The sequence below is a fragment of the Canis lupus genome, chromosome 5, assembly GCF_048164855.1.
Source record: "Canis lupus baileyi chromosome 5, mCanLup2.hap1, whole genome shotgun sequence".
Taxonomy (NCBI): Eukaryota; Metazoa; Chordata; class Mammalia; order Carnivora; family Canidae; genus Canis; species Canis lupus.
Window position 1 is genome coordinate 79,714,871 of NC_132842.1, and position 21,903 is coordinate 79,736,773.

The window sequence follows — 21,903 nt, forward strand, 5'->3', positions numbered from 1 at the left end:
AGTAGGACCCAAAACTAAATGGAAAAAATTGGGAAAGTCTTTATCATTTTGATGATTTCGCCCAGAGCAACAGCTGTGTAGTTCAGAGCTAACGATAAAGATAATTCTCCGCCACAGGCAGAGACCGTTAGCCAGGACACAGGAGTTCTGACCATCAGCTTGGCTCTATCACTTATACTCTAAGCTGAGTTCTTAGAATTAGGATATGGTAGGAAGAACAAAGAAGCAAAAGACAGAGACATAATATATAAAGAGCTCATGCAAATCAATGAAGCTAATAAGAAAGTGTTCCAAGGATATCTACACATAAACTCACAGAATAAATATAGTCAATAAATTTTTTTAAATTTAAAATTAAAAAATGTATAAATATTAAATAAGTTTTAATTATTAAATAAAATTTATTATTAAATGTAAAATTATTAATTTTTAATAATTAACTTTTAAATTTAAAAATTATTTGAGAGAGAGAGAGCGTGCATTGGGGGATGGGAAGACAGAAGGAGAAGAAGAGAAGCTCAAGCAGACTGCCCCCTGAGCACAGAAGCTGATGCAGGCTTGATCTCATGACCCTGAGTTCATGACCTGAGCCAAAATCAAGAGTCGGACACCTAACTGGATGAGCCACCCAGGCGCCCCACAGTCAACAAATATTTTGAAAGATGCCCAACCTCATCATGAATGAAATGAATGCAGATTAAAATCAGTAAGATACGACTTATCACCCATCAGATTATCAAAGATCTGACACATGAATAACATCAGGCGTTGGTAAAGATGTGGAGAAACAGCACCGCCATATGCTGTTGGCGACAGTTGAACTTAGTAAATACTCTTTGGAGAACAAGTGGCCATATCCACCAAAATTTTTAATGTCCCAGTTTTCTGGTCCCACACATTCTAACTTCTGTGATCCTGCTGTACTAGGTACACACACGCACAGAAATGGATGTACAGAGAATCGTGGCAGCTTCATTTATAACTAAATATTTAAAACAATTTAAATGACCACAAATGGAAGAATAGGTACAGAGGGAAAAAAAGGGAAAAGGCAAGTGCAGCGGTACAGACTAGGATTCCATGTATGAGGGGGAAAAACTTCTGTGTGTACATCTGAGTATCTAGGTGTCTGTAAATGCGCAGGAAGGTCCCGAAGGACCATAGGAAACTGGTAACAACGGCCACCCCTAAAGATTGGAGGTAAAAAGAGATTTTAATTTGATTTTTTAAAATAAGGATTTTTTTTTTAAGATTTTATTTATTTTTTCATGAGAAACAGAGAGACAGAGAGGTAGAGACACAGGCAGAGGGAGAAGCAGGCTCCATGCAGGGAGCCCGACATGGGACTCGATCCCAGGTCTCCAGGATCACGCCCTGGGCTGAAGGCGGCACTAAACTGCTGAGCCACCCGGGCTGCCCAAATAAGGATAGTTTTAAAAAACAAGAGAAGAAAAAGAACCGACGAAGCTTTGATGTCAGAAGGACCTCAGCTGGGGCCCCTGGGTGATGCAGTCAGTTAAGCATCCGTCTCTTCATTTCGGCTCAGGTCGTAATCTCAGGGTCCTGAGGTCGAGCCCCAGGTCATGCTCCACGCTCAGTGGGGAGTCCGCCTGAGGAGCTCTCTCTCCCTCTGCCCCTGCCCCTCACTACCATCACCACCCTGACCCCCACTCATGCTCTTACTTTTTATCTAGTAAAAAAAAAAAAAAAAAAAAAAAAAGGTCCCCAGTTAAAATCTTGGCTCTGCCAGTTATCTGTGGAATAATATTCCCTCCTGCTGCACAGGGCTTCTGGAAAGATTAGAAAAGGGTTGGCACATAGTAGTTGCCCAATAAACTATAGCAGTTATAATAACTGGGCCCATTCACATCGCACATGATTTTTTGGTGCTTTTCATGAACAACAAAGGGAAAGAATTACGATTGCACGGGTGCGATATGAAAGCAGCAAAAACTTATTAAACCCATCTGTTCTGCTGCAAACCTGAGGCTAATAAACTTGGTTTTCAATTATTTTGTGAGATCCCGAGCCATCTCTCTAGAGAGAAAGCAGGAGGAGGAAGAGGAGGGAGACTTGGGGGGTGTGGGGGGACACAGACCAGCAGTCACTGTAGTTTCTTGCTTAAACTAAGCACCAACCAGGATTTCATGTAATTGGCCTGCAGAGGTGTTCTACTTGCTTGGAACCTCCTTAAACGTGGGGAGTGGAGGGTCCGTGTGCGGGGAGCTTCAGGCCAAAACTACCGAAAAGTAAGCATATTTAAGTGTATATAATATATACTAATAAAGCTCTCTGCAAATCCGTTCACTTACTTGAGCTTCCATGAACCTTCTGGAAGCCAGCCAGGGCGAGCGGTACTTACTGCTCCCTGTGGTACCATAAGGAAACTGAAGCTCAGAGAGGCTCAGGGGCCTGGCCAAGGTCACACAGCACAGCCAGGATGTGAGCTGAGGCAGGCCCGCGTAACTCCACGGTGGGCCTCCTGGGGCGCTCCTGTGGCCTCTGCTCCAAATACCCTGTGAGGAGGGGATGACAGTAAAAGGACCAGGGGGGACCCCTGCTTGCATGTGGCCTCCAGGCCTGTGAGTAGCCGAGGCAGCCATCCCACTGGCCATGTGGCAGCAAATCCAGAGTTTGGTTGTGGTTGCTGCCTCAACAAAGGTTGGGGGCGGGGGGGGCCAGAAGCCTACCTGGCTGGGCCCCCACCCTGGAGTGCCGCCCCAGCGCAGGACACAGGATATAGGACGAAGGCGCAGTCCTGCCGTCAGTAAGTTCTCTGCCTAGAAAAGGAAAAAGACCCAAGAATGGACACACAGAGGACATGGGACTCATGTCCCCAAAGGAGCACATGTTCCAAGCACATGAGGCTTAAAGGATTAATAATACCAGGTGGAGGGGCTCAGGGGCACTCCCTGGGGGGGTGATGTCCAAGCTGAATTCTGGAAGGACGGATGACAGCCCATTGGACGCTGGAAGACCAGGCCCAGCAAGAGGGCCTGGGGCGGGAGGCAACATTGGACCAGATGCTTCCCGAATATCCACGTGGGTGAGCGCCGTGTCCATGACGCGGTGCCTCACCGTGCGCCCCTGCCCACCTGGGAGGTAAGAGGCGGTGAGGAGACCGAGGCTGGGGGGCCAGGCAGCTGGCCCACGCTCACGCAGCTAGCAACTGCCGGGGCGGGACTTGATCCCGGGCCCGCCGGGGATCCCGGGGCGAGGTGCAGGGCTCCCGAGGCTGACGCCCCGTCTCTGCCCGCAGCGGGGACTGGCTGCTGAGCTTCGTGTACCGCACGTCGTCCATGCGGCTCCGCGTCGCCGGCCTACGGCCCGTGCTGCTGCAGGACAGGAGGGTGGAGAACGTGGACCTGTCCTCTGTCGTGAGTATCGCCCACCCTGCCTGGGGCCCTGCATTTGCCAGCGGGGCTGCTTCAGGACCCCAGCCGCCCCCTCCCCGGGCCCTGGGACACTGGCCCATTTCACCCCAGAGGAGGGAGACTGTAAGAATTTGCTTGGGGCAGGCGGGGGGAGGGGGGGTAGGTAACTCCTGTTGACGGGCACGTCTCTGAGCTGGGGCCTTTGTCACCAGGTCCTTTATGCACATTGTCTCTAATCCTCACGCAGCCCCTGGGGCAGTCATGGTTGTGCCCATGTCACAGACTGGGAAACTGAGGCTTGGGAGTAGCCCAGGTGTGCACCCCCAGAGCTCGCGCTCTGCACCCTACAGTAGTGCCCTCCCTCGCTCCCCACCCCCAGTTACTCGTCAGGACAGCCCGGTTCCCCCCCAAGTACCGAGAGCACCCACAGGTCGCAGGTGGATTGGGGCGGGACCGCAACAGAAGCCCCTGCCTGCCAGGCTGTGCCCCTCTGCCATGCAGAGCAGGGACGGTGTTCCCAGAACCCCCACCTTGGAATCATCTGGGGTTTATTTATAATGTAGGACATCCGCCCCCGCAGGGGACACCGGGAAATAATCCCCCCTGACCGCCCCCCCATGGTCCTTGACATCCAAGGCTAAGCTGAGGTCGGGCATGCAGATGGTTCAAAAGAATTCTTGCTGGGGACAGGGTGGGACAAACCGAGCTTGGGGTTCTCGAGCCACCCTTCAGGCTTGAAGGAACCTCATCCACCTGCACGTGCCTGTCACGGGGAGCTGAGAGCTTCGCGTGGGACGGTGTCCGTGTCCAGCTCTGCCCTCCGCCTTTGCCGGCACCACGTCCCACTGTACAGATGGGGACACGAGGCTCAGAGAGGCTGATGGACTTGCCCAGGGCCACACAGCGGGACTCAAACCCAGGCCTGAGGCCAGTGGGCATCACTCCTGCTCGGTGGCAGGAGGGTGCGGGCGCTAAGCTGCAGCTGCATCACAGGCCCACTGCGGCCAGTGCAGATCCGGCGACGCAAGGCCCCACGAGAGCCAGAGCGCTGGTTTCCAGTTCCTGCGCTGTTGGCGGCCAGGCTCGAGGGCCAAGCGCCTCCCGGGCCCATCCCTGTTTCCCCAGGGTCCGCATAAGGCACCACCCTGCCTGCAAGCAGACACCCAGACCCCGTGGGGGAGGCGCACTCGGGAGGACCCGGGCTCCCCGCTGGGCTTCACAGCAGCCCCCACCCGCACCTGGATGGGGGCCGGAGCCAGGCACCTGGTACGTATTGGGCACCTGCACCTCACGGGCTGGAAAACAGACCTGAGAGAATGGGCTCATACGGCCAGAGGCCGTGGATCCGGGCCCTGCCACCAGGCCCAGGGCTGTGCTGTCCAGCTCCCTGGGGGCCAGGGAGTGACCAGACACCAGGACCAGAGCGAGGCCTCCTGCCCCATGTCCAGGGCTTGCTGTCCTATTAAATCAAAAGTGAAAAGGATCAGAAGAAACTTCCTTGTAAATGAAATTCCCTGTAAACACCACAGGGCCCTGGCAAGACCCGCTTTCTGTCCTGGGATGCCCCTGAGTGGGATACGGTGACAAGAGCGCAGCCTTTGGCCCCAGAGAGGCCAGGCTCTGCCGCTGGTGTGCTGGCTGTGTGACCTTGGGCCGATTGCTTAACCTCTCTGTGCCTCAGTTTCTCATCTATGAAATGTGGAGAATTGCCTTCCAGGGGAGGCAGCGCGTGTCGGATGCTTGGCCCACAGTAGGCCTTCATTTAGATGCCAATCCCCTCCCCTCCTGGCCCTGCCACTACCTTTGGTTCTTTTGCCCCTGAGACCGTCTCAGACCATCCCCCTCCTCAGACCGTCTCTGGAGCGGCTTCCCGGCTCCTAGGGGATCGTAGCTCTGTATCACACATCAGGAGCACAGCACGAAAAGCAGTGCCTTTCTCTTCTGGGTAAATTGGAGGTAATCAGCATTGCCTTTGTGCTGCCCTCCTGTTTTTCTTGAAAATTCTTGCGGGCAGAGAGGAGAGGCCGCCTGGTGCTCAGAGCAGAGGCCTGCCTGGGCCTCCTCCCTGCGGGCCACGGACGGGAGGGGCGTCTCCCGTGGGGGGAGGCAAGCAGACGAAGGCCAGGCCCCCCACCTGCCTTTCGGCCTCCGCTGTGCGGGCACAGGGGTGCGGCAGGTGGGGCTTTTGCCACCGAAGGGGTGGGCTCGTGAAGTTTCTGGAAGGGGGCAGACGAGAGACCCAGCACAGGGGCCTCCTGACTCCTCACGTCCCAGAGGAAACGCCAGCGGACTTCCAGAACTTCGGACAGGGCGGGGCACGAGCTAATGACAACCAAGCCAGCAGGTGCCAGGCCCCTGGTCCCGGAGCGGCCCCATGCACAGGCGGGGAAGCTGAGGCTGCCTGCGAGTGCTGGAGCCCCAGAACCCAGGCTCGTCGCCAGCGCACTTGTGCGGCCTGCGTGGTCTGTGGGGTCCCGTCAGTGACCTCTAGCTCCGGGTCAAGGGCTCCGGCCCATGGGTCAGCTCCCTGACTGCTCACACCAGCACACATGGAGCAGGTGCCGTGCCGGCCCCACTGTACAGAGGAGGACACTGAGGCCCAGGGGGTAGAGGAACCCGATGGGGCCTGGTAGGCTTGGAAGGAGCCTGGGGCGGGGGAGGCGGGGGACAGCCAGCCCGGTTTGGGCACGTCCCCAGGTGCCTCGCCAGGCAGCAGCGGGCGGTGCTGAGGCCCGTCCAGACAGCGCGTGGCGCGGAGTGACTCGGGAGTGCTCCCTACGCTCCCTCGGCCCACAGTCCGTCAGAGAACACGGACGAGCAAGCAGATGAAGATGATGGGCACAGAGAACCTGCCACAGGGGAGCCCGGGGACGGTCCCTAGCCAGCGTGGGAAGGTCAGGGAGGGCTTCTCAGCCCCGGTGACACCCAGGGTGAATGTGGACAGGTGGCGCGTTTCCATGGAGGCAGCCAGGGAGGTGGTCGTGCATCAGCCACACAGACCTTCCCACCACCGAGGAGAGATCCTTCTCCCACCCACCTCACCTCGGTTCTCCCGTCCCTTCGAGATGGGATTCCCTCCATTGGGACTCTGCCAGCGAGTTGTCCCCCTGGGGCTTTGCAGAGTGGCAGCTGGAGACCAGGGTTGGCTGAGACCCAGGCCAGCGTGGAGCCAAGGAAGGGCTGGAGGAGCTGCACGGTGGGATTTCCACCCAGAATCAGCTACAGCCAGGGGCCACGAACACCTGCCTTCCTTCCTGTCTGCCTCCACCCGGCCCAGCAGCAGCCCAGCACCAGCCCTTCAACAGCTGTTTGTCCCTGTGGGTCTAGGTTTCTGCTGGCTGGAATTGAGACGCGATGGCTAGAGCTTGAGCAGCTATTTGGGGTCCCCAAATGGATCGGCCCCACTAGGACCCCGCCCTCTGTCCCCCATCACCCCTCCCAAGGACACTAAGGCAAGGGAGCTCCTAGTTACATGGCTCTGGCCATGTGCCAGGTGCGGTACCTCGTGGCTTGTATGTATTATTTCTTCCCTCCCACCCCATGAGCTACGTATCACTAACTCGAATTGGGTGAGGTCCCTCTGAAAGTGTTTTGGGCCATAGATGGAACATAATAGTCAGAGGTCACATATGCTGATTCCTACAAAGTGCCAGGCCCTTGAACTCTAGTAGTAGACTTTCAGGATGGGTGTCAGGATCCTCATGTCACAGATGGAGAAGCTGGAGTTCAGGACATTGTAAGGACTCACCCACTACTAGTATGAGAAAGCTGAGGCCAGAACCCCATTGCTCTGACCCCAAACTTAGGTTCTTTCTAGGGCCTTGCAGCCAGTAATGTCCACCCTCTGTGGGAAGACGCTGCCTTGACCTCCACCTTGACCTCCACCCTGAACCCAGGGATCTGAAAAGCCCCTTATATGCATGTATACGTGTGCGTGTTCACTGAACACTGTTTTAAAGCGTTTGTAAAGAAAGGAACGAGGGGCGCCTGGGCGGCACAGTCAGTTCAACATCTGACCCTTGCTTTCCGCTCAGGCCATGATCTCAGGGTCCTGGGATCGAGCCTTGCGTCAGCCTCCGTACTGGGTGTGAAGTCAGCTTGGGATTCTCCTCCCCCTACCCTTCCCACTTGCGTGCTCGCTCTCTCTCGCTCTCTCTAAAATAAATAAAATCTAGAAAGAAGAAAGAAAGAGAGAAAGAGAGAAAAAGAAAGAAAGAAAGAAAGAAAGAAGAAAGAAAGAGAGAGAGAGAGAGGGAAGGAAGGAAGGAAGGAGGGAAGGAAGGAAGGAAGGAAGGAAGGAAGGAAGGAAGGAAGGAAGGAAGGAAGGAAGGAAGGAAGGAAGGAAGGAAGGAAGGAAGGGAGTCGCCAGCAGGTTCTGGTTGTAAGAAAATAACAAAACCATACGGGGAATTGTCATCTTGTGTTCTTGAAAACACATTTGAATAGCTCAGTGTGATTTGTGATTCAAATGGAAATGCAGATGTTATCAACTGAGCCTTTGTGTGGTTCCCTAAGGGTCCCCCGTGTTTTTCCTGCCTTCTTTCTAAACAAAAAGAAAGGTTCTGTCCTGAGCAGACCCCCTGGACTGAGGGGGGAGAGCGCAGGGCTGCATTTCAGGAGCCGAGCTGAGCTGAGCAGACTCCAGCTGCAGCATTGCAAGCAGAGCCCCATGCGCCTTTGCTCCTCACGTGCTGTGTGTCGCGAAGCAAACCACCATCCCTCTCTGGACTTTGCTTTCCTCTTCGGTAAAACGACAGTGATTTTCAAAGTTCCCCTCCCCAACTCATTGTCAATGAGGACAGTAGGTCCACATTCAAAACCCAACTCTGACGGATCCTGGCTGTATGTCCTGGGGCAAGTCACCTTACCTCTCGAAGGCTCTATTCCTTCATCAACAGTTAGCAGCCAATACCTGTCAAAGGACCGTGTGCACTGAGTTCATCCACAATGTACTAAGGACATACTACGTGTCGGGCATTGTCCATGACCGCCGTCAGGCAGAGGGCATTCCCAGTCACCCCTTCCCTTCACTCACTGACACATCCCAACACAAAAGTGGGGGTATCTCTATTCTCTGAGGAAGAAGGTGGGCACTTCTCTGTTCTCAACCTTTGTCTTAGTGACAATTCCTGCCCCCAAAGGACCCAGATTTTATAAAGAAACATCTTTCATCTTTATTTAATAAATTCTAGAATGAGGGCCTCTGGGTGGCTTAGTGGTTTAGCATCTGCCTTCAGCTCAGGTCGTGATCCCAGGGTCATGGGATCGAAGTCCCACTTCAGACTCCCTGCAGGGAGCCTGCTTCTCCTTCTGCCTGTGTCTCTGCCTCCCTCTCTGTGTCTCTCATGAATAAATAAGTAAAACCTAAAAATAAATTAATAAAAATAAATTCTAGAATGGCCATGAACCCACCCCAGAGGCTTCCCACCCCACTCTGGATTTGAGAGTCATTGAGAGCTGGAGTCTTGGCGTTGGTGATCAGGTAACTGAGGGAGAGGGTGAGGCCCAGGAGCTTAGCTAGGCGCCCTGGGAAGGGCAAAGCTCTGACCACCCACCATGACCCTCGCTCACTGTCCTCCTACAGGTCAGCGGCCACTTGGACTACGCCAAGAAGATGGACGTCATCCTGAAGACTGTGGGCATCCACACCAAGCCGGGCTGGGATGAAAAGGGGCTCCTGCTGGCCCCGGGCAGCCTGCCCCAAGAAGAGCCTCACCGGGCAGCCACCACCTCGTCATCAGAGAAGACCACACCCGGAGACAGCCCCAAAGTGGCCACATCCACTGACCCTACCCGAGCCCAGGTGCCAACAGGGCTGGACCAGGAAGGGGCCTCCCCTCCTGCCGCTACCAGCCCGGCTAAGAGCCCCCAGATCTGCAGCCATGGCATGGACCCCAACCCACTGGGCTGCCCGGATTGTGCCAGCGAGACCCAGGGGCCCTGCCCCGGGCTGGACTGACCGCAGAGGGGGCTTGAGCTGCCTTCCCAGGTTCCTCCACATAGCTCGCTCTTACCCTCCACCAGGTGCCCCACACGAGCTCTGAATTTCCACCTGTACCTTTCCCAAGTGGAAGGCATTGGGATTGAAAAGAAAGGAACTGGAAGGAGGGGAGTGGCAGAGAGACAGTGTTCCCTCCCCCAGGAAGCCAGGCTGGAGCCCTGCAGAGACAACCAAGCACAGTCTAGAGCTCCAGGACTCTACCACCCTTGGGCTTCCCATATTTCGGGCTGCAGGTGTAGGGGCTGGCTGACCACCTGGGGGCCCAGGGGGCTCCCACACCACCACTCTCCCCCAGTCCCAGTAAATCCAGGTGAACGCCTGCTCTTCCATCCACATGCCAGGCTGCCCGCCAGCCCCCAGGCATCACTGATGCACCTACAGAGCAGGTGCAGGTGAGGAGCCAGCCGCTCACTCTCTGCTCTTGGGAGGCACGATCAGATGTGCCTTGTGCGGCCACTCAAGCTGTGCACTGCAGAACTACTGGGGTGTGGTCACAAGGATGTGATGTGAAGGGTGCCGCCGCCCTTGTTGTGCTACGTGGTAGCCCTGGATGTAACTGTCACAGCGTGGTGAATATATGCTGAATCAGCGTGCACTGTGTGTGTGGATTGGGCCCGGTGACAAGAATGAATTCCACGGGGCAAGGGTTTCCTACAGCAGGGAGGGGAGTGATGATTATAATAATAAAAATAATCATAGAGAACTTACCACTCATTGAGAATTTGCCAAGGACAGAGTGCTTACCTGGGTTTCCTCGGCTGACCTACCAATAACCTTAGGAGATAGCTACTATTATTACCTTCATGTTACTGAAGGTCCTTGAGACCCAGAGAGGTTAGGTAGCCTGCTCAAGGTCACACAGCTGGTCAGTCTCAAACTCCACTCAGGCTCCAGAGCCTGAACTCTTGGCCACTGTATCTCAGCCTCCTGTGTTCCTTCCAGTGTCCCTGAATGAGGGGGCCAGAGACGGTTCTCCTCCATTGTGCAAATGGGGAAACCAAGGCTCGGGCAGAGAAAGTATTGATAAGCTCTGGGGGAGGCAGCCCAGAGGGGGACAGCAGAAGGAACTAGAATATTAGAGCTGAGGGGATCCTCACGTATGCGCGCTTGCTTGTTCATTCAACAAATATTTACAGAATGGCTGCTAGGAGTTCAGACGGCTCATTTTGCCCAAGGTCTCATCCCACTTCACCAAATGCTTCTCCAACCCCAGGGGCCCCTCAAGTGAATCCAGTCCACACCACGGTCACCGCCTCAGGTAGCGTTTATTCGGAGTCCACTCAGGCAGGGCTGGGGGCAGAGAGGGAGCCCCAACGAGCACCATGGCCCCTCTGTGGCCAGTGCCCAGGGCCAGAGTTGAATCTAATCAGCACCAAGGAGAGCGCCAGGCCACTGTGGAGGGCTCCCTGGGAGTTTGGCCTGATGGGGCCTCAGAATGAAAAGGACCGCATGGCAGGTAAACTGTGGGGACCAAGAGATTTTTTCCCCCACCCTCAAAAACAACCCAGGCCCCTGTGCCAGGGTCCACCGAGCTGCCTGAGGGCAGCGACCCACACCAGAGACCGCTCTGCTGACCCAAGTGGCTGCCGCTTCTATTTCCCTGGCTGACCAGGGATGCCAGGAGGCAGTGGGGCCATGGGCTGGTCTATCTCCATCAGCTGGTTCCCTTCCACGTCCAAGGAAGTTCAGGGTGGAGGGAAAGCCATTCCTGGTGTTGAGCAAGAAACCACCAGCTCCCTCTTTGCCCCCAGGAGTCGTGGTGGAGCAGCCTGGGAGTGGGGATGGGAGCCCCACTCGGCATCCAGAGCAAAGAGTTGGGGAGCTATGGTCAGTCAGGTGGTGGGATGTGGACCAGGGCTGAAGGGGAGGAGGGAGATGGGAAAACAGTGGGAACAAACAGCCCCTCCGGGCCCACAGCGAGAGGCCAGGGGGTGCTGGATGACCAGGAGTTGTACCAACAGCAAGTACCACCTACAGCAGCACCACCCGTGGGTACTGGGTACTTTGTACATGGAATACCAGGCTCTGAAAGGCTAAGGAACCTTTCTGTCCAAGAGCTAGTGAGTAATGGAGCAGAGATTCAAATTTAGGCCTTCCTGACTCCCAGGGCAGGTGTTTTTCTGTGCAGCCCCACACACATCTGAGGCAGTGGCTAGACCGAAAACCAGCAAATCATCCTCACAGTTACAGATCATCCAAGCCAGCGCATCCCAAACTATAATGTGCACACATGTCACCTGGAGCTCCTGCTAACGTGCAGATTCTAACTCAGTGGGTCTTGGGTGGGGGGTAGGTAGAGGCGTACATTTTTAACGAACTGCAGGGAGGTGACACTAATGCTGGCAGCCCCCGGAGGAGTGAGGGATTCAGCCCAACACTAATCTACCTCTGCAGATAGAGGCATCCCTCCCCTGCAGTCTCATCAAATGTCAAAGGAGATAATTGCCTTCACCCTAACTTGAACCAAGAGGTCCTTTTCCCCTCTGCCAGAGCCCTCCAGCCACCTCCACACACACCCACAGGTCACACTCAGCAAGAGCATCCTGGAGAAAATTTTATCTGAGCCAGCTGTTTTCCCAGTGGGCGGGCAGTGGGGGCTGGGTCAGTGCACCCCACTGGAACTCAGAGGGCTTCCAGGAGACCTGCAGCCTCCCAGCCTTAGCCAAGAGCTGGTCCAAGGCCTTTGGGGACTTCATCCCATCTAGTCCAGCGCTCCACTGACCAGCTCCAAGCCCGCGTCAGTTCGTGGGAGCGCCAAGTGGGTGCAGCTGCAGCTGGGGCTCGACAGGATCGATGTTGAAGAAATTGACTACAGCTGCAACCCTGGTGGGGGGCGGGGGCTCCCGGGGGGCCTCTCTAGGCAGCAGGGGCTGGGCCGTGCGCTGCTGGCCTGAGGAGCCACCGGAACCCGAGCCTGAGTCAGAATTGGAGTCAGGTGGCAGAGGCAGTGGCAACACGTGCTGCAGGCTCAGGCCCGGCCGGGGGCCGCTGTGAGAGGTTCGCATAGAGGGTGAGGCAAGGCTGGCCCGGCGTTCCCTGGGGCAGTGGGGACATGGCAAGAACCTGCCCAGGGCCCGTTTGAAGTCCCGCATGAAGAGTGGGTAGATGATGGGGTTCATGGTGCTGTTACAGTAACCCAGCCATGTGAGCACATCGAAGAGGTCTGGGGAGATGCAGTCGCACACAGCCTGGAGAGATGGGGTACGTCATGCTCGGCCCTGGAGCAGAGCCACAGACCACCCCAGCCAGCACGGATGGGACAAGCACCCACAAACACATATGCCATGAGAGGCAGCCCGCCCTCCTCTATCCCCGTGTCCGGGCTGGGGTGCAGTTCGGGGCCTCCCCCAGCAAGGCCTGGACTCACCTGCCCCCTGTGGTGGCATTACCTGGACTATGTTGGCCACAAAGAAGGGCAGCCAGGTCACAAAGAACATGCCCAACAGGATGCCCAGTGTCAGACTGGCCTTCAAGGCCTTCCTGCTGTGCTTGGTGGCCAGACGCCTGCTATCGGCTGACTCCATCCCTGGGCGTGGGGTCCTGGGCACCTGTCAAACACAAGGCCACACACATAAGTCACCTGAGAAAGAGCCCCAGTCTGACCCTGATCCCAGCCACAGACTGAGCCTCGATCTTCATTCTACGCGGAGCCTTAGTCCCAGCAATAAACCGAGTCCTCCTGAGCCTTGACTGAGCCCATCTGTAGTCCTAGATATCCCAATAGTAGACCTGACCTGGACTCCAGAGTAAACCTTGATCTAGACCAAGTGCTGACATCAGCAATAAGCCAAGCCCCTGCTCATGGTCCCAGACTGAGCCTGAGAATTGCCATAGATTGAGACCCACACAACCAAGGTCTCAAACGGAGCCTTAACCCTGGACCAGACTGAGCCCAACCTTAGCCCCAGACTGTGGCCTGAGCTCAGCAATAGACTGAGCCCTGATCCTGACACAAGGATCTCTAGGAAGGGCAGAGAGACAGAGCAACACTATCAGACAATTCAGAAGACCCCCCCACACCGCCACCGCCACCCACCTCACAAAGGACAACACTCGGTACCAGTCAACACACATGACCATGAGCCCCAGCACCACACAAAGCCTTTAGCCCTCCAAGAATAGTTGCTATTAAACAGTACTTGACAAAAAAGATCCTGCTGCTGCCCAGAGCATGACAGTCTCTTCATATATGGATTCTCCTCATATTTGGGAGTAATGATTTTGCCTGGACCGCTACCCTCGTGCTACACAAGATACAGTGCTTTTCTGAAAACATGTGCACAGAGTAAATGTTTGCAATGAAGTCAATTTTAGACTACGAGGGGTGCTAGTGACCTTGGCATTTGACAACTCAAATTACACTGTGGACAGACAGACATCTTCATTCCCAAACGTTAACCTCAAGAGCTGGAGTATGGGGCAGAAAAGAAGGAGAAGGGAGCTGCCCTGCAGCAGCCATCGAAAGGGACACAGGCATGAGGGGGTTAAAATTTGACTTTGCAAACTGGCAACCAGCAGTCCCAAAACATCAAAAAGCTCTGAACCAGACAATCCTTTAGTCCAGCTGTTCTTTTAACTTTTTCAACCTCCTGAGCTCATTGAGAAGCCATGAAATCTATTTTTTAAAATTTCCCCAAAGAACAAAAAGCTTATAAATTTGTACACATGCACTCACAGAGAAGAAAACATCCCACATTTCCAGCAGGTTCCGAGACCACCGTGAGGTCCAGCCACGAAGCCCCCCTCTAAACTGTGTGTTGTAATCAATTTGGAGTTTCGTACATCGGTGTTACACAAAGTGAGACCCAGCCACATTTACAGTTTAAGTAAATACCAGCGTGCCAAGGTGTGCACAGTTGACTGAACTGTGTAAAGGTTTCATGTGTTCCCTGGGAACACACCTGGACTTTGGGAGCAAGGGCTTCCTCCAACTTTTTTTTTCCTTTTCTTTTTTAAGATTTTATTTTTATTAAATAATCTTTAAAAAAAAATTTATAATCTCTACACCCACCGTGGGGCTTGAGCTCATAGCCCCAAGATCAAGAGTCACATGCTCCTCCAACTGAGCCAGCCAGGCGCTCCTCCTCCATTTCCTAAACTGCAGGAGAGCCCAGCTGAGCTCTTGAGGGAGCCAGAGGTGGGTTGAGTGAGTATAGGGTAATTGGAAGAGTTAGAAGGAGGCAGGAAGGGAACCAGATTCCCAGGCAACCTTCGCAGATGGAAAGGGGGCGGAGGAGGCAAAGCCAAGAAGATGTGTCAGTCCCGGGGAGCACCAAAGCCAAACCCCCACCCAGCTCTCAGGCGCAGGGGCTCCCTTCCCAGCCCTGTTCTTCCCGCCTCCTCCGGGTGGCCAGGCTTGGGGTCCTGTCCATGGTGCTGAAACCCCAGGTCTACGCTGTCTTCTATGGGATGGAGAGGCCGGAGTCCAGAATGGCAGTGGGCAGGAGGGGAGAGAGGAAGCACACTCCCACCCCCTCGGTATGTGGGTCCAGGTGAAATCTGGTTATATGAATGCCAAGGACAAATTCACAAAGAGCAGCCTAAGAGAAGCCCTTGATTTCCCCTCCTCTGTCTTGGTGGGGCAGCCTTGTGCGGAGGCCAGAGCTGGACTTGTAAAGACAAGTGATCTGGCTTCAAGTCATGCCTCTACCACTTACTCGCTCTGTGATCTTGAGACAGTCTCTGTTTCCACATCTGTAAAATGGGAAAAACAATACTCAGCTTGTGGAGTTGTAGCGAGGCTGTGGATAATAAATGCATGCACAGCACCTGACACAGAGTATGTGCTACATACATGGTAGCCTTGAGGTTGGTTCAAGTGGAGTTGGAGGCTGGGGAAATTTTGAGCACCCTCAGGGGCCCTGTCCTTCTGCCAGCAGCTCAGGCTCCCCAAGCAGCCTGACAGATGTCAGGACAAATGCTCTGACTCACCATGCTGTAGCAAGGGAGGGGGAAAGGCTCTGCTTTTGTCTTTCGTCTTCTCCTTTTCTCCCTTCCAGAGTAGACTCTAGGTGGCTTCTGTGGCCCCACCATGGTCAGCTTGGAGGAGAGGCTCCTGCTTCCTCCAAAGATCTGTCATACCTTCATATTGCTGCCATCAATGGGGACAGACAGTAGGGAAGGAGGGAGCCACCACCTCCAGAGGAGCCACCCACACAGATACCCCCCTGACCTCTGGTAACCTGTGGGGGTTGGGGGAGCGAGAGACAGCCCTGATCTTATCAGAGCTCTATGACACTGGGGAACGGAGACACTGGAGAAATATTTGGGTGGGAGGCAATCACTAGGATGGGAGTTCCAGAGAAGGAATTAAAGATGGCCTCGGATTCCCTCTCTAGGAATTTTCCTGGGAAAATCCTGGGTTTTCTTTCTCTTCTTCTCCCTAAAGAGTTGACCCAAGAATACAGGACAAAAGGAAGAGAGAAGGAAACCAAGGCTCAGAGAGGATAGAGGACCTTGCCCAGTTCACACCGTCCCAGTACAAGGCCTCAAAGCAAAGCACCCCAAGTGACCCCCAATCAGCACCATCGTCTGCATTTAGGGAACAGTTACTACATGTCAGCATTAGTCAAGCCATTAAGTCTTTCCATGGGGTAGGTATTATTCTCCCCCTTTTGCCAGTGAGGTCCAGAGAGGCAAAACAACTTGCCAGAAGTCACACAGCAGCTAAGTGTTAAGTCAGGCATTCAGAGTCATTTCTAACTCCAGAAATTGCATTTCTTCCACTCCATCACACCGCCTCCATGTTGGGGGGGGGGAGGTTATAGAAATCCCCACCTCTGTCACCAAGAGGCCCTCATGAAGCAGAGGTCAGTGGCAGTCCCCAGCCTCACCCTGAGATCTAGCTGACGCCAGCCTTACCCTGCCCACTTCCCTCTGCCCTTGTCACCATGTCCTGGCGTTTGTGTGCCCCTTATACATGCATGTGTCGCCATCAAGGGCAGCCTCCTGGAAGACAGTCTGTCAGTGCCCTTCCAGGAGGCAGCTCCACCACTTACAGGTTCCTACGTTCAATAAATACCCATGCACGTCTGCACGCTCGGCATATATGGAAATGTGTATTACAACACTATTCCTGGAAAAAACTGGAAACAGCCTAAACGTGCATGGAAGGATGGTGGTTAAACAAACCATGGTAGATTCCCACCATAGACTACGACACAGATGTTTAAAAGAATATAATTGGCCGGGGACCCGTGGGTGGTTTAGCGCCTGCCTTCAACTCAGGGCATGGTCCTGAAGTCCTGGGATTGAGTCCCATGTTGGGCTCCCTGCATGGAGCCTGCTTCTCCCTCTGACTGTGTCTTTGCCTCTCTGTATGTGTGTGTCTCTTCTGAATAAATAAATAAAATCTTTAAAAAAAGAGAATATAATTGGCCAAATGAAAAGATCTCCAAGAGATAATATCAAAATTAAGTAGTAATGGCAAGTTGCAAAATAATTGATACAACAGGACTCCATTTGCTTAAAAAATACATGAAACAAAGAGCAATAAGTCCCTTCAGGTGCATAAGCAAACATGGAAACGCAAAGAAAAAGGAGTGGAAAGACATATCCTAAATCGTTAAGAGTGTCCCTGGGAACAGAAGGTGACAGGGTGGGATTTGGGAGGGTCTTTCACTTTATCTCTCTGGCTGGATTTTTTTTTTTTTATTCCTTTTTCTAAGTAGGCTCTATATCCAATGACCCCAGGATCAAGAGTCAAATGCCCTAATGAATGGGCCAGCCAGGCACCCCCTGGGCTTTTATTTTAAAGTGTATTTATGTATTCTTTTGTGTAATTCAAAAATTGTTCCGATCATCTACTCGTAGTGCGAGGGTTCTAAGACAGACTCTGGAGCCAGACTGTCTGGTTTCAAACGGTGGCTCTGTTGCTGCCTAGCTGTGTGACCTCAAGCGAAGAGATTCACCTCCCTGTGCCTCAGCTGTCGCATCTGTAAAATGGCAATTTTACAGTGGCATCCGCCTCATAGGCTTGTGGTAAGGACTAAGATAATAGGCACAAAGTCACCTGACCAGGGCCTGGCACACAGGAGGCCCCGTGTAAGAGTCAGCCGGCATTTCCGTTATTAGGGTCCAGCTCAGCTCTTTGATTATGACGATGACACTGTTATTGGCAGCCTTCGTGGGCTTTTTCCCTAGAGAGGCTCAAATGGATGATTTCTCCAGAACCACACATCTTACCACCAAGAGGAAAGGGGCGGAACTAACACTTGTTGAGCACCCAGTAGGTGCCAGGCTTACAGATGTTATCCCACCGACTCTTCAAACAGCCTCATGTGATAAGCGGCATTACCCCTGGGCTCGTGGGAGCCGAATGACTTGCCCAACATCATCAGCAGCGATGGAAAGGAGGCGGGATTTGAACCCCTGACCGGCTGGAAGCCCAAGCTCCTGCACCCAGCTCTGCTGCTCCAGGCCACCTTGTTCCCCGCAGCAGCTGAGGCTGCCATGCTCGGCACTGCTCCTGTCAGCCTCTCCCCAGCTCAGCCCCCTCCTCCTCCTCCTCCGAGATATTTCTGTGATCACAGCCTCCTCTGAGGAGGAGGAAGGACAGCGGTGGAAGGGGAGACAGATCGCTTAGACAAAGTGATGCAGAGTTGGGTGAGGGAGGGTGGAGAAGGCTGGCGGAGGAGGAGAAGGGGAGAAACTGATGGGAGAGGGGGTGCGAGGAAGATGGGGGGATGGGGAAGGCAGGGAAGGCAGCGAGAAGGACCTGGAAGAGAAAGGGGTGGGAGCAGGGAAGAGCAGGGCAGCAGGGAAAGGGTTCCGGACCGAAGGCACAGGTCATGGCACACGGACCAAGAGGCTGGGGAGGGACACTCCCCGACAGATTCCTTCTCCCCGGCCGCCCTCCACCCCGGAGCTCCCACCCTGGTCCCTCCCGAGGATGAGCACCGTGCCACCCTGGCACACAGCTCTGTCTGCCTCTCTCTCCCTCTGCCCCTACCCTGGCCGCATCTCACTCACTCCGAAACTGCTCTCCCCACGCCCCCTCGTCTTCCCCAGTCTCTGCCTGGGCCGGAAGCAAGACCCCCTACCTCATAGTCGAGGGGCCAGGAAAGCTGGGCCGAAACCTCTGAGCTAATCAGTGGCTTCTGAAAAGCCTGTTCACATACTTACATAGATATGGGGGTTGGGGGGGCTGACTAAAATGCTCGTGCCTGCTCAGTCACCGTGTCCTCAGACCCAGAGGAGCTGAGGCCTCAGGAACCTGCATCCCCCTTTCCCTCCACCCTCCGTGGGGAAGCTAACGGCTGGATTGGGGAAGGGAGCCAAGGGCGAGGTCGGGCTTGAAACAGGAGGAAGGAGAGCAATGCACCCCAAGTTTTGTTCATCCTCATCAGTTCCTTTAGGTCCAGGCACTTCAAGCCTCCACTGCCCAGCTGGAAGCCCGGTCTCGGGGGCAGGCCAGCTTGAGTGGGAGGGAAGAGGTCATGACCCAGGAAGATGGAGTCTATATCCCAGAAACAAATTCCACAAATGTAGGCAGTTGTGCAGACAATAAGGAAAACAGGCATGCAGGAGGCTTGCTTAGCAGCTGGGTCTGACACTTCCCATCTCTCTCTCTCTCTCTCTCTGAACCTCAGGCCCCCCATCTCTCAAACAAGGATGATGGTAGTCCTGCCTGGGTGGGTGTTTGGAGGACTTAGCTCGGGGCCTGGCACACAGTGAGCACTCAGAGACTGTGGGGCTGCAGCTGTCAGCACCCCTGGGCTCCTGCCCACGTCTGAGGCCACAGTCTCACATTCGATCCTGGTACCAGCCACTTACCCTCATGGACAGAAAAGTGCATCATGGGGGACAGAAAATCCAGACCTGTCCCACCCCGGCCCCACCAGGACCAGTCACCTTCTCACATCCTTAATCCCTAGAGCGAGCTCCCCAATGCGCAGAAGTGGAAGATGACCCGAAGTGGTAAATGGACCCATAAAATAACTGAATGCCAGAGTGAGAACATTGGCCTTTTCCAGCACTCTTCCAGCTCTTCTGGTTGTGTCAAGAGAAAGTTGGTGTTGATGCTGCTACGTCTTTAACATCCGCTAACACCAAAGAGGAAGCGAGCCTGGGGCTGGGCCACTACAACCATGACCGTGAAGCCACTGCCGGGGTTCCTGCCGCTCACTGAGGCTGTCTTTGCCTTCTGTGCATGGCAAAAGTTTCCATTTCCGGAAGAGATAAGTTTCCTTTCTAAACAAATGCATGGAAGTAAAAAGATAAGTGAGGTGATGGAGAGAAAATGCAAAAAAAACAGGATAAGGAAGCCACCTGAGGCGTGTGGGTGGGTGGAAAGTAAGCAGATAGATAGTCCAAGGTGGTTCCAGATGCCTCAAGTTTGGGAACCACTCCTTTGAAAGAACCCAGAGAGAGAGTGTGGATGGCCCAGGGCAGCCTTCCCACTGCTGGGGAACCAAGTCAGGGTCACAGCCACCTACTGCGATTCTGGAACATTCTCCAGTGAGCACAGACAGAGGGAGGGTGTAGGACTGTAGCCAGGACCTCCTGTCCACCCCAAGCCCTGTTCCCCTGGTTGATGGGGAGGCTGCAGCTCTGGGCCACATGGACCAGGGGGACTGTATTTCAGCCCCCATCCACCCCAAACCCCCAGGTACCCACCCATCCCGTAGGAGCCTCCTCCTGGGGCTACATCAAGATCGGAGAGCCCAGTCTCAGGGCCTATGACCTCATCCTTTGGGGCTCAGGCCTGGTCAACCATTTCTTGGGGGATTAGGACAATAGACACTAAGACTGTGATGCCTTATGGCCTAAGTGACAGGAGCAGCACTGCAGGGCCTTACCACTAATTACTAAGTAATTAGTAAGCACCTAGTGCGTACAGCGGCGATGAAAACCGCCCCAGTCGTGCCCACCCTACAATCTAGTGGAGGAGATAGACAATGAACGAGTCAACAAGTAAACCCGTTGTTAAGATAGAGAATAACAGGGTGAGGGAGTGCAGATGGGTCTGCAGACAGGGTGGACAGGGACACACTCTAGGAAGAGGTGACCCGTGAGCTGAAAAAGAGTCAGGCAAGGCAGCCCCAAGGGAAGAGCGTTCCAGGCAGAGGGAACAGCGATGCAAAGTCCTGGACACAGGAGTCAGTCTGATGCCTTCCAGGAACACCAGGAGGGCCACGTGGCTGGTGCAGAAGGAAGGAGGGCAGGGGGAGGAGGTGGAGCTGCAGAGGTTGGCAGGCCCAGATTCCCAGGCCACATCCTGACATGGGATGGGAGACGTCTCCTCTTTTAGCTTAAAAGTGACGGGATCACTTTTGTTTTGTCCATTGCTCTGGCTCCTGTGCCCAGAACAGACAGGAGTGCGTCCGCAGTGGAAGCTGGGGAAAGCCCGAGGGAGACTCGTGGGGACTTCCAGGAAAGAAGCAACGGCGGCCTGGTTGACCAGGGCGGCACTGGAGGAGGTACACTTTTAGGGGGACCGCACCAACGGGCCTTGATAATGAACCCCGTGAGCATGAAGGGAGAAAAATGATTCCTACGTTCCTGTGGGGTAACGCCGTGATGGTTCCATCTGCCATGATGGGAAAGGCGGGGGAGGCGGAGGTGGGGCGGGTTGGGAAACCCTGAATTCCCATGGCCCGCCTTACTTTCTGGAAGCTGCCCCACATGCCCACGGCGCTGTCCTGCAGACAGCCCTGAGTCTGGAGCACCCAAGAGGGCTGCGTCTGGAAATGGGCACCCAGGGGTCACCAGCCTGCGTATATATGGTGAGATGCATGCGGGGCGGGCCCCCCACGGCTGCTCTTTCCTCTCCACCCCGCGGCCCGGGTCTCCCCACGCGCCCCAGGTACCTGCAGCGTCTCCAAGGCCTGGCCGGCCGCGCCCGTGGTGAGGGAGGCCACCTGCACCGCCTGCTTGCGCGCGGCCAGCAGGATCCTGCAGTAGGTGTAGCAGATGGCGCCCGAGGGCAGGAAGAAGGTGAGGCCCGACGCCACGAGGACGAAGGGCAGGCTGGCCAGCAGGCGGCACTGGCCGGGGGCAGGGGCCCGCGCGCGGCCCAGCTGGTGCCAGCCCAGCAGCAGCGGCAGGAAGGAAGCGAGCGCCGCCAGGCTCCAGGCGCCCAGGACGAGCCCCAGGGCGCGCGGGGGCGTCATGCGCAGCTTGTAGCTCAGCGGCGAGAGGATGAGCAGGTAACGGTCCAGGCTGATGAGGCACAGGTTGAGGATGGAGGCGCTGCAGCACATGACGTCGAAGGCGGCCCAGAGCTGGCACAGGCCGCGCGCCAGCACCCAGCGCCCGTACAGCGCGTTCAGCATGGCCGGCGGCATCACCACCAGCCCCACCATCAGGTCCGACGTGAAGAGCGACACCAGGAAGAAGTTGGACGTGTTGCGCAGCGCCGGCTGCGTGCAGATGAGCGCGATGAGCAGCGAGTTGGCCGCCGCCGTCAGCGCGATGACCACGCACAGCGCGGCCGCCACCCAGCCGCTGCCCGCGGGCCCCGACGGCGGCTCCGAGCCCCAGGCCGGGGTGCTGTTGCTGGCAGGGCCGGGCTCGGGGACCATGGGG

The 21,903-nt window shown here is 55.2% G+C and overlaps 2 protein-coding genes across 4 annotated transcripts in view; one reads left to right on the top strand and one right to left on the bottom strand.

The window, feature by feature from the left end:
- TMCO4 (transmembrane and coiled-coil domains 4) overlaps positions 1 to 10,078 on the top strand; it is a 90,918-nt gene extending 80,840 nt beyond the window's left edge. For all 3 annotated transcript variants that reach the window (XM_072828064.1, XM_072828063.1, XM_072828066.1), the window contains 2 exons: positions 3,260 to 3,377; positions 8,959 to 10,078. In XM_072828064.1, the coding sequence (XP_072684165.1) occupies positions 3,260 to 3,377; positions 8,959 to 9,333 (493 nt within the window). In that variant the 3' untranslated portion in view covers positions 9,334 to 10,078. The remainder of the gene's footprint in view (positions 1 to 3,259; positions 3,378 to 8,958) is intronic.
- A 543-nt stretch (positions 10,079 to 10,621) lies between these two features.
- HTR6 (5-hydroxytryptamine receptor 6) lies at positions 10,622 to 21,903 on the bottom strand. The gene is made up of 3 exons (XM_072828068.1): positions 21,186 to 21,903; positions 12,765 to 12,923; positions 10,622 to 12,563 (listed from the first exon to the last, which is right to left on the bottom strand). Exons 1-3 carry the CDS (start codon positions 21,897 to 21,899, stop codon positions 12,114 to 12,116), a joined length of 1,323 nt encoding a protein of 440 aa, XP_072684169.1. The 5' UTR covers positions 21,900 to 21,903; the 3' UTR covers positions 10,622 to 12,113.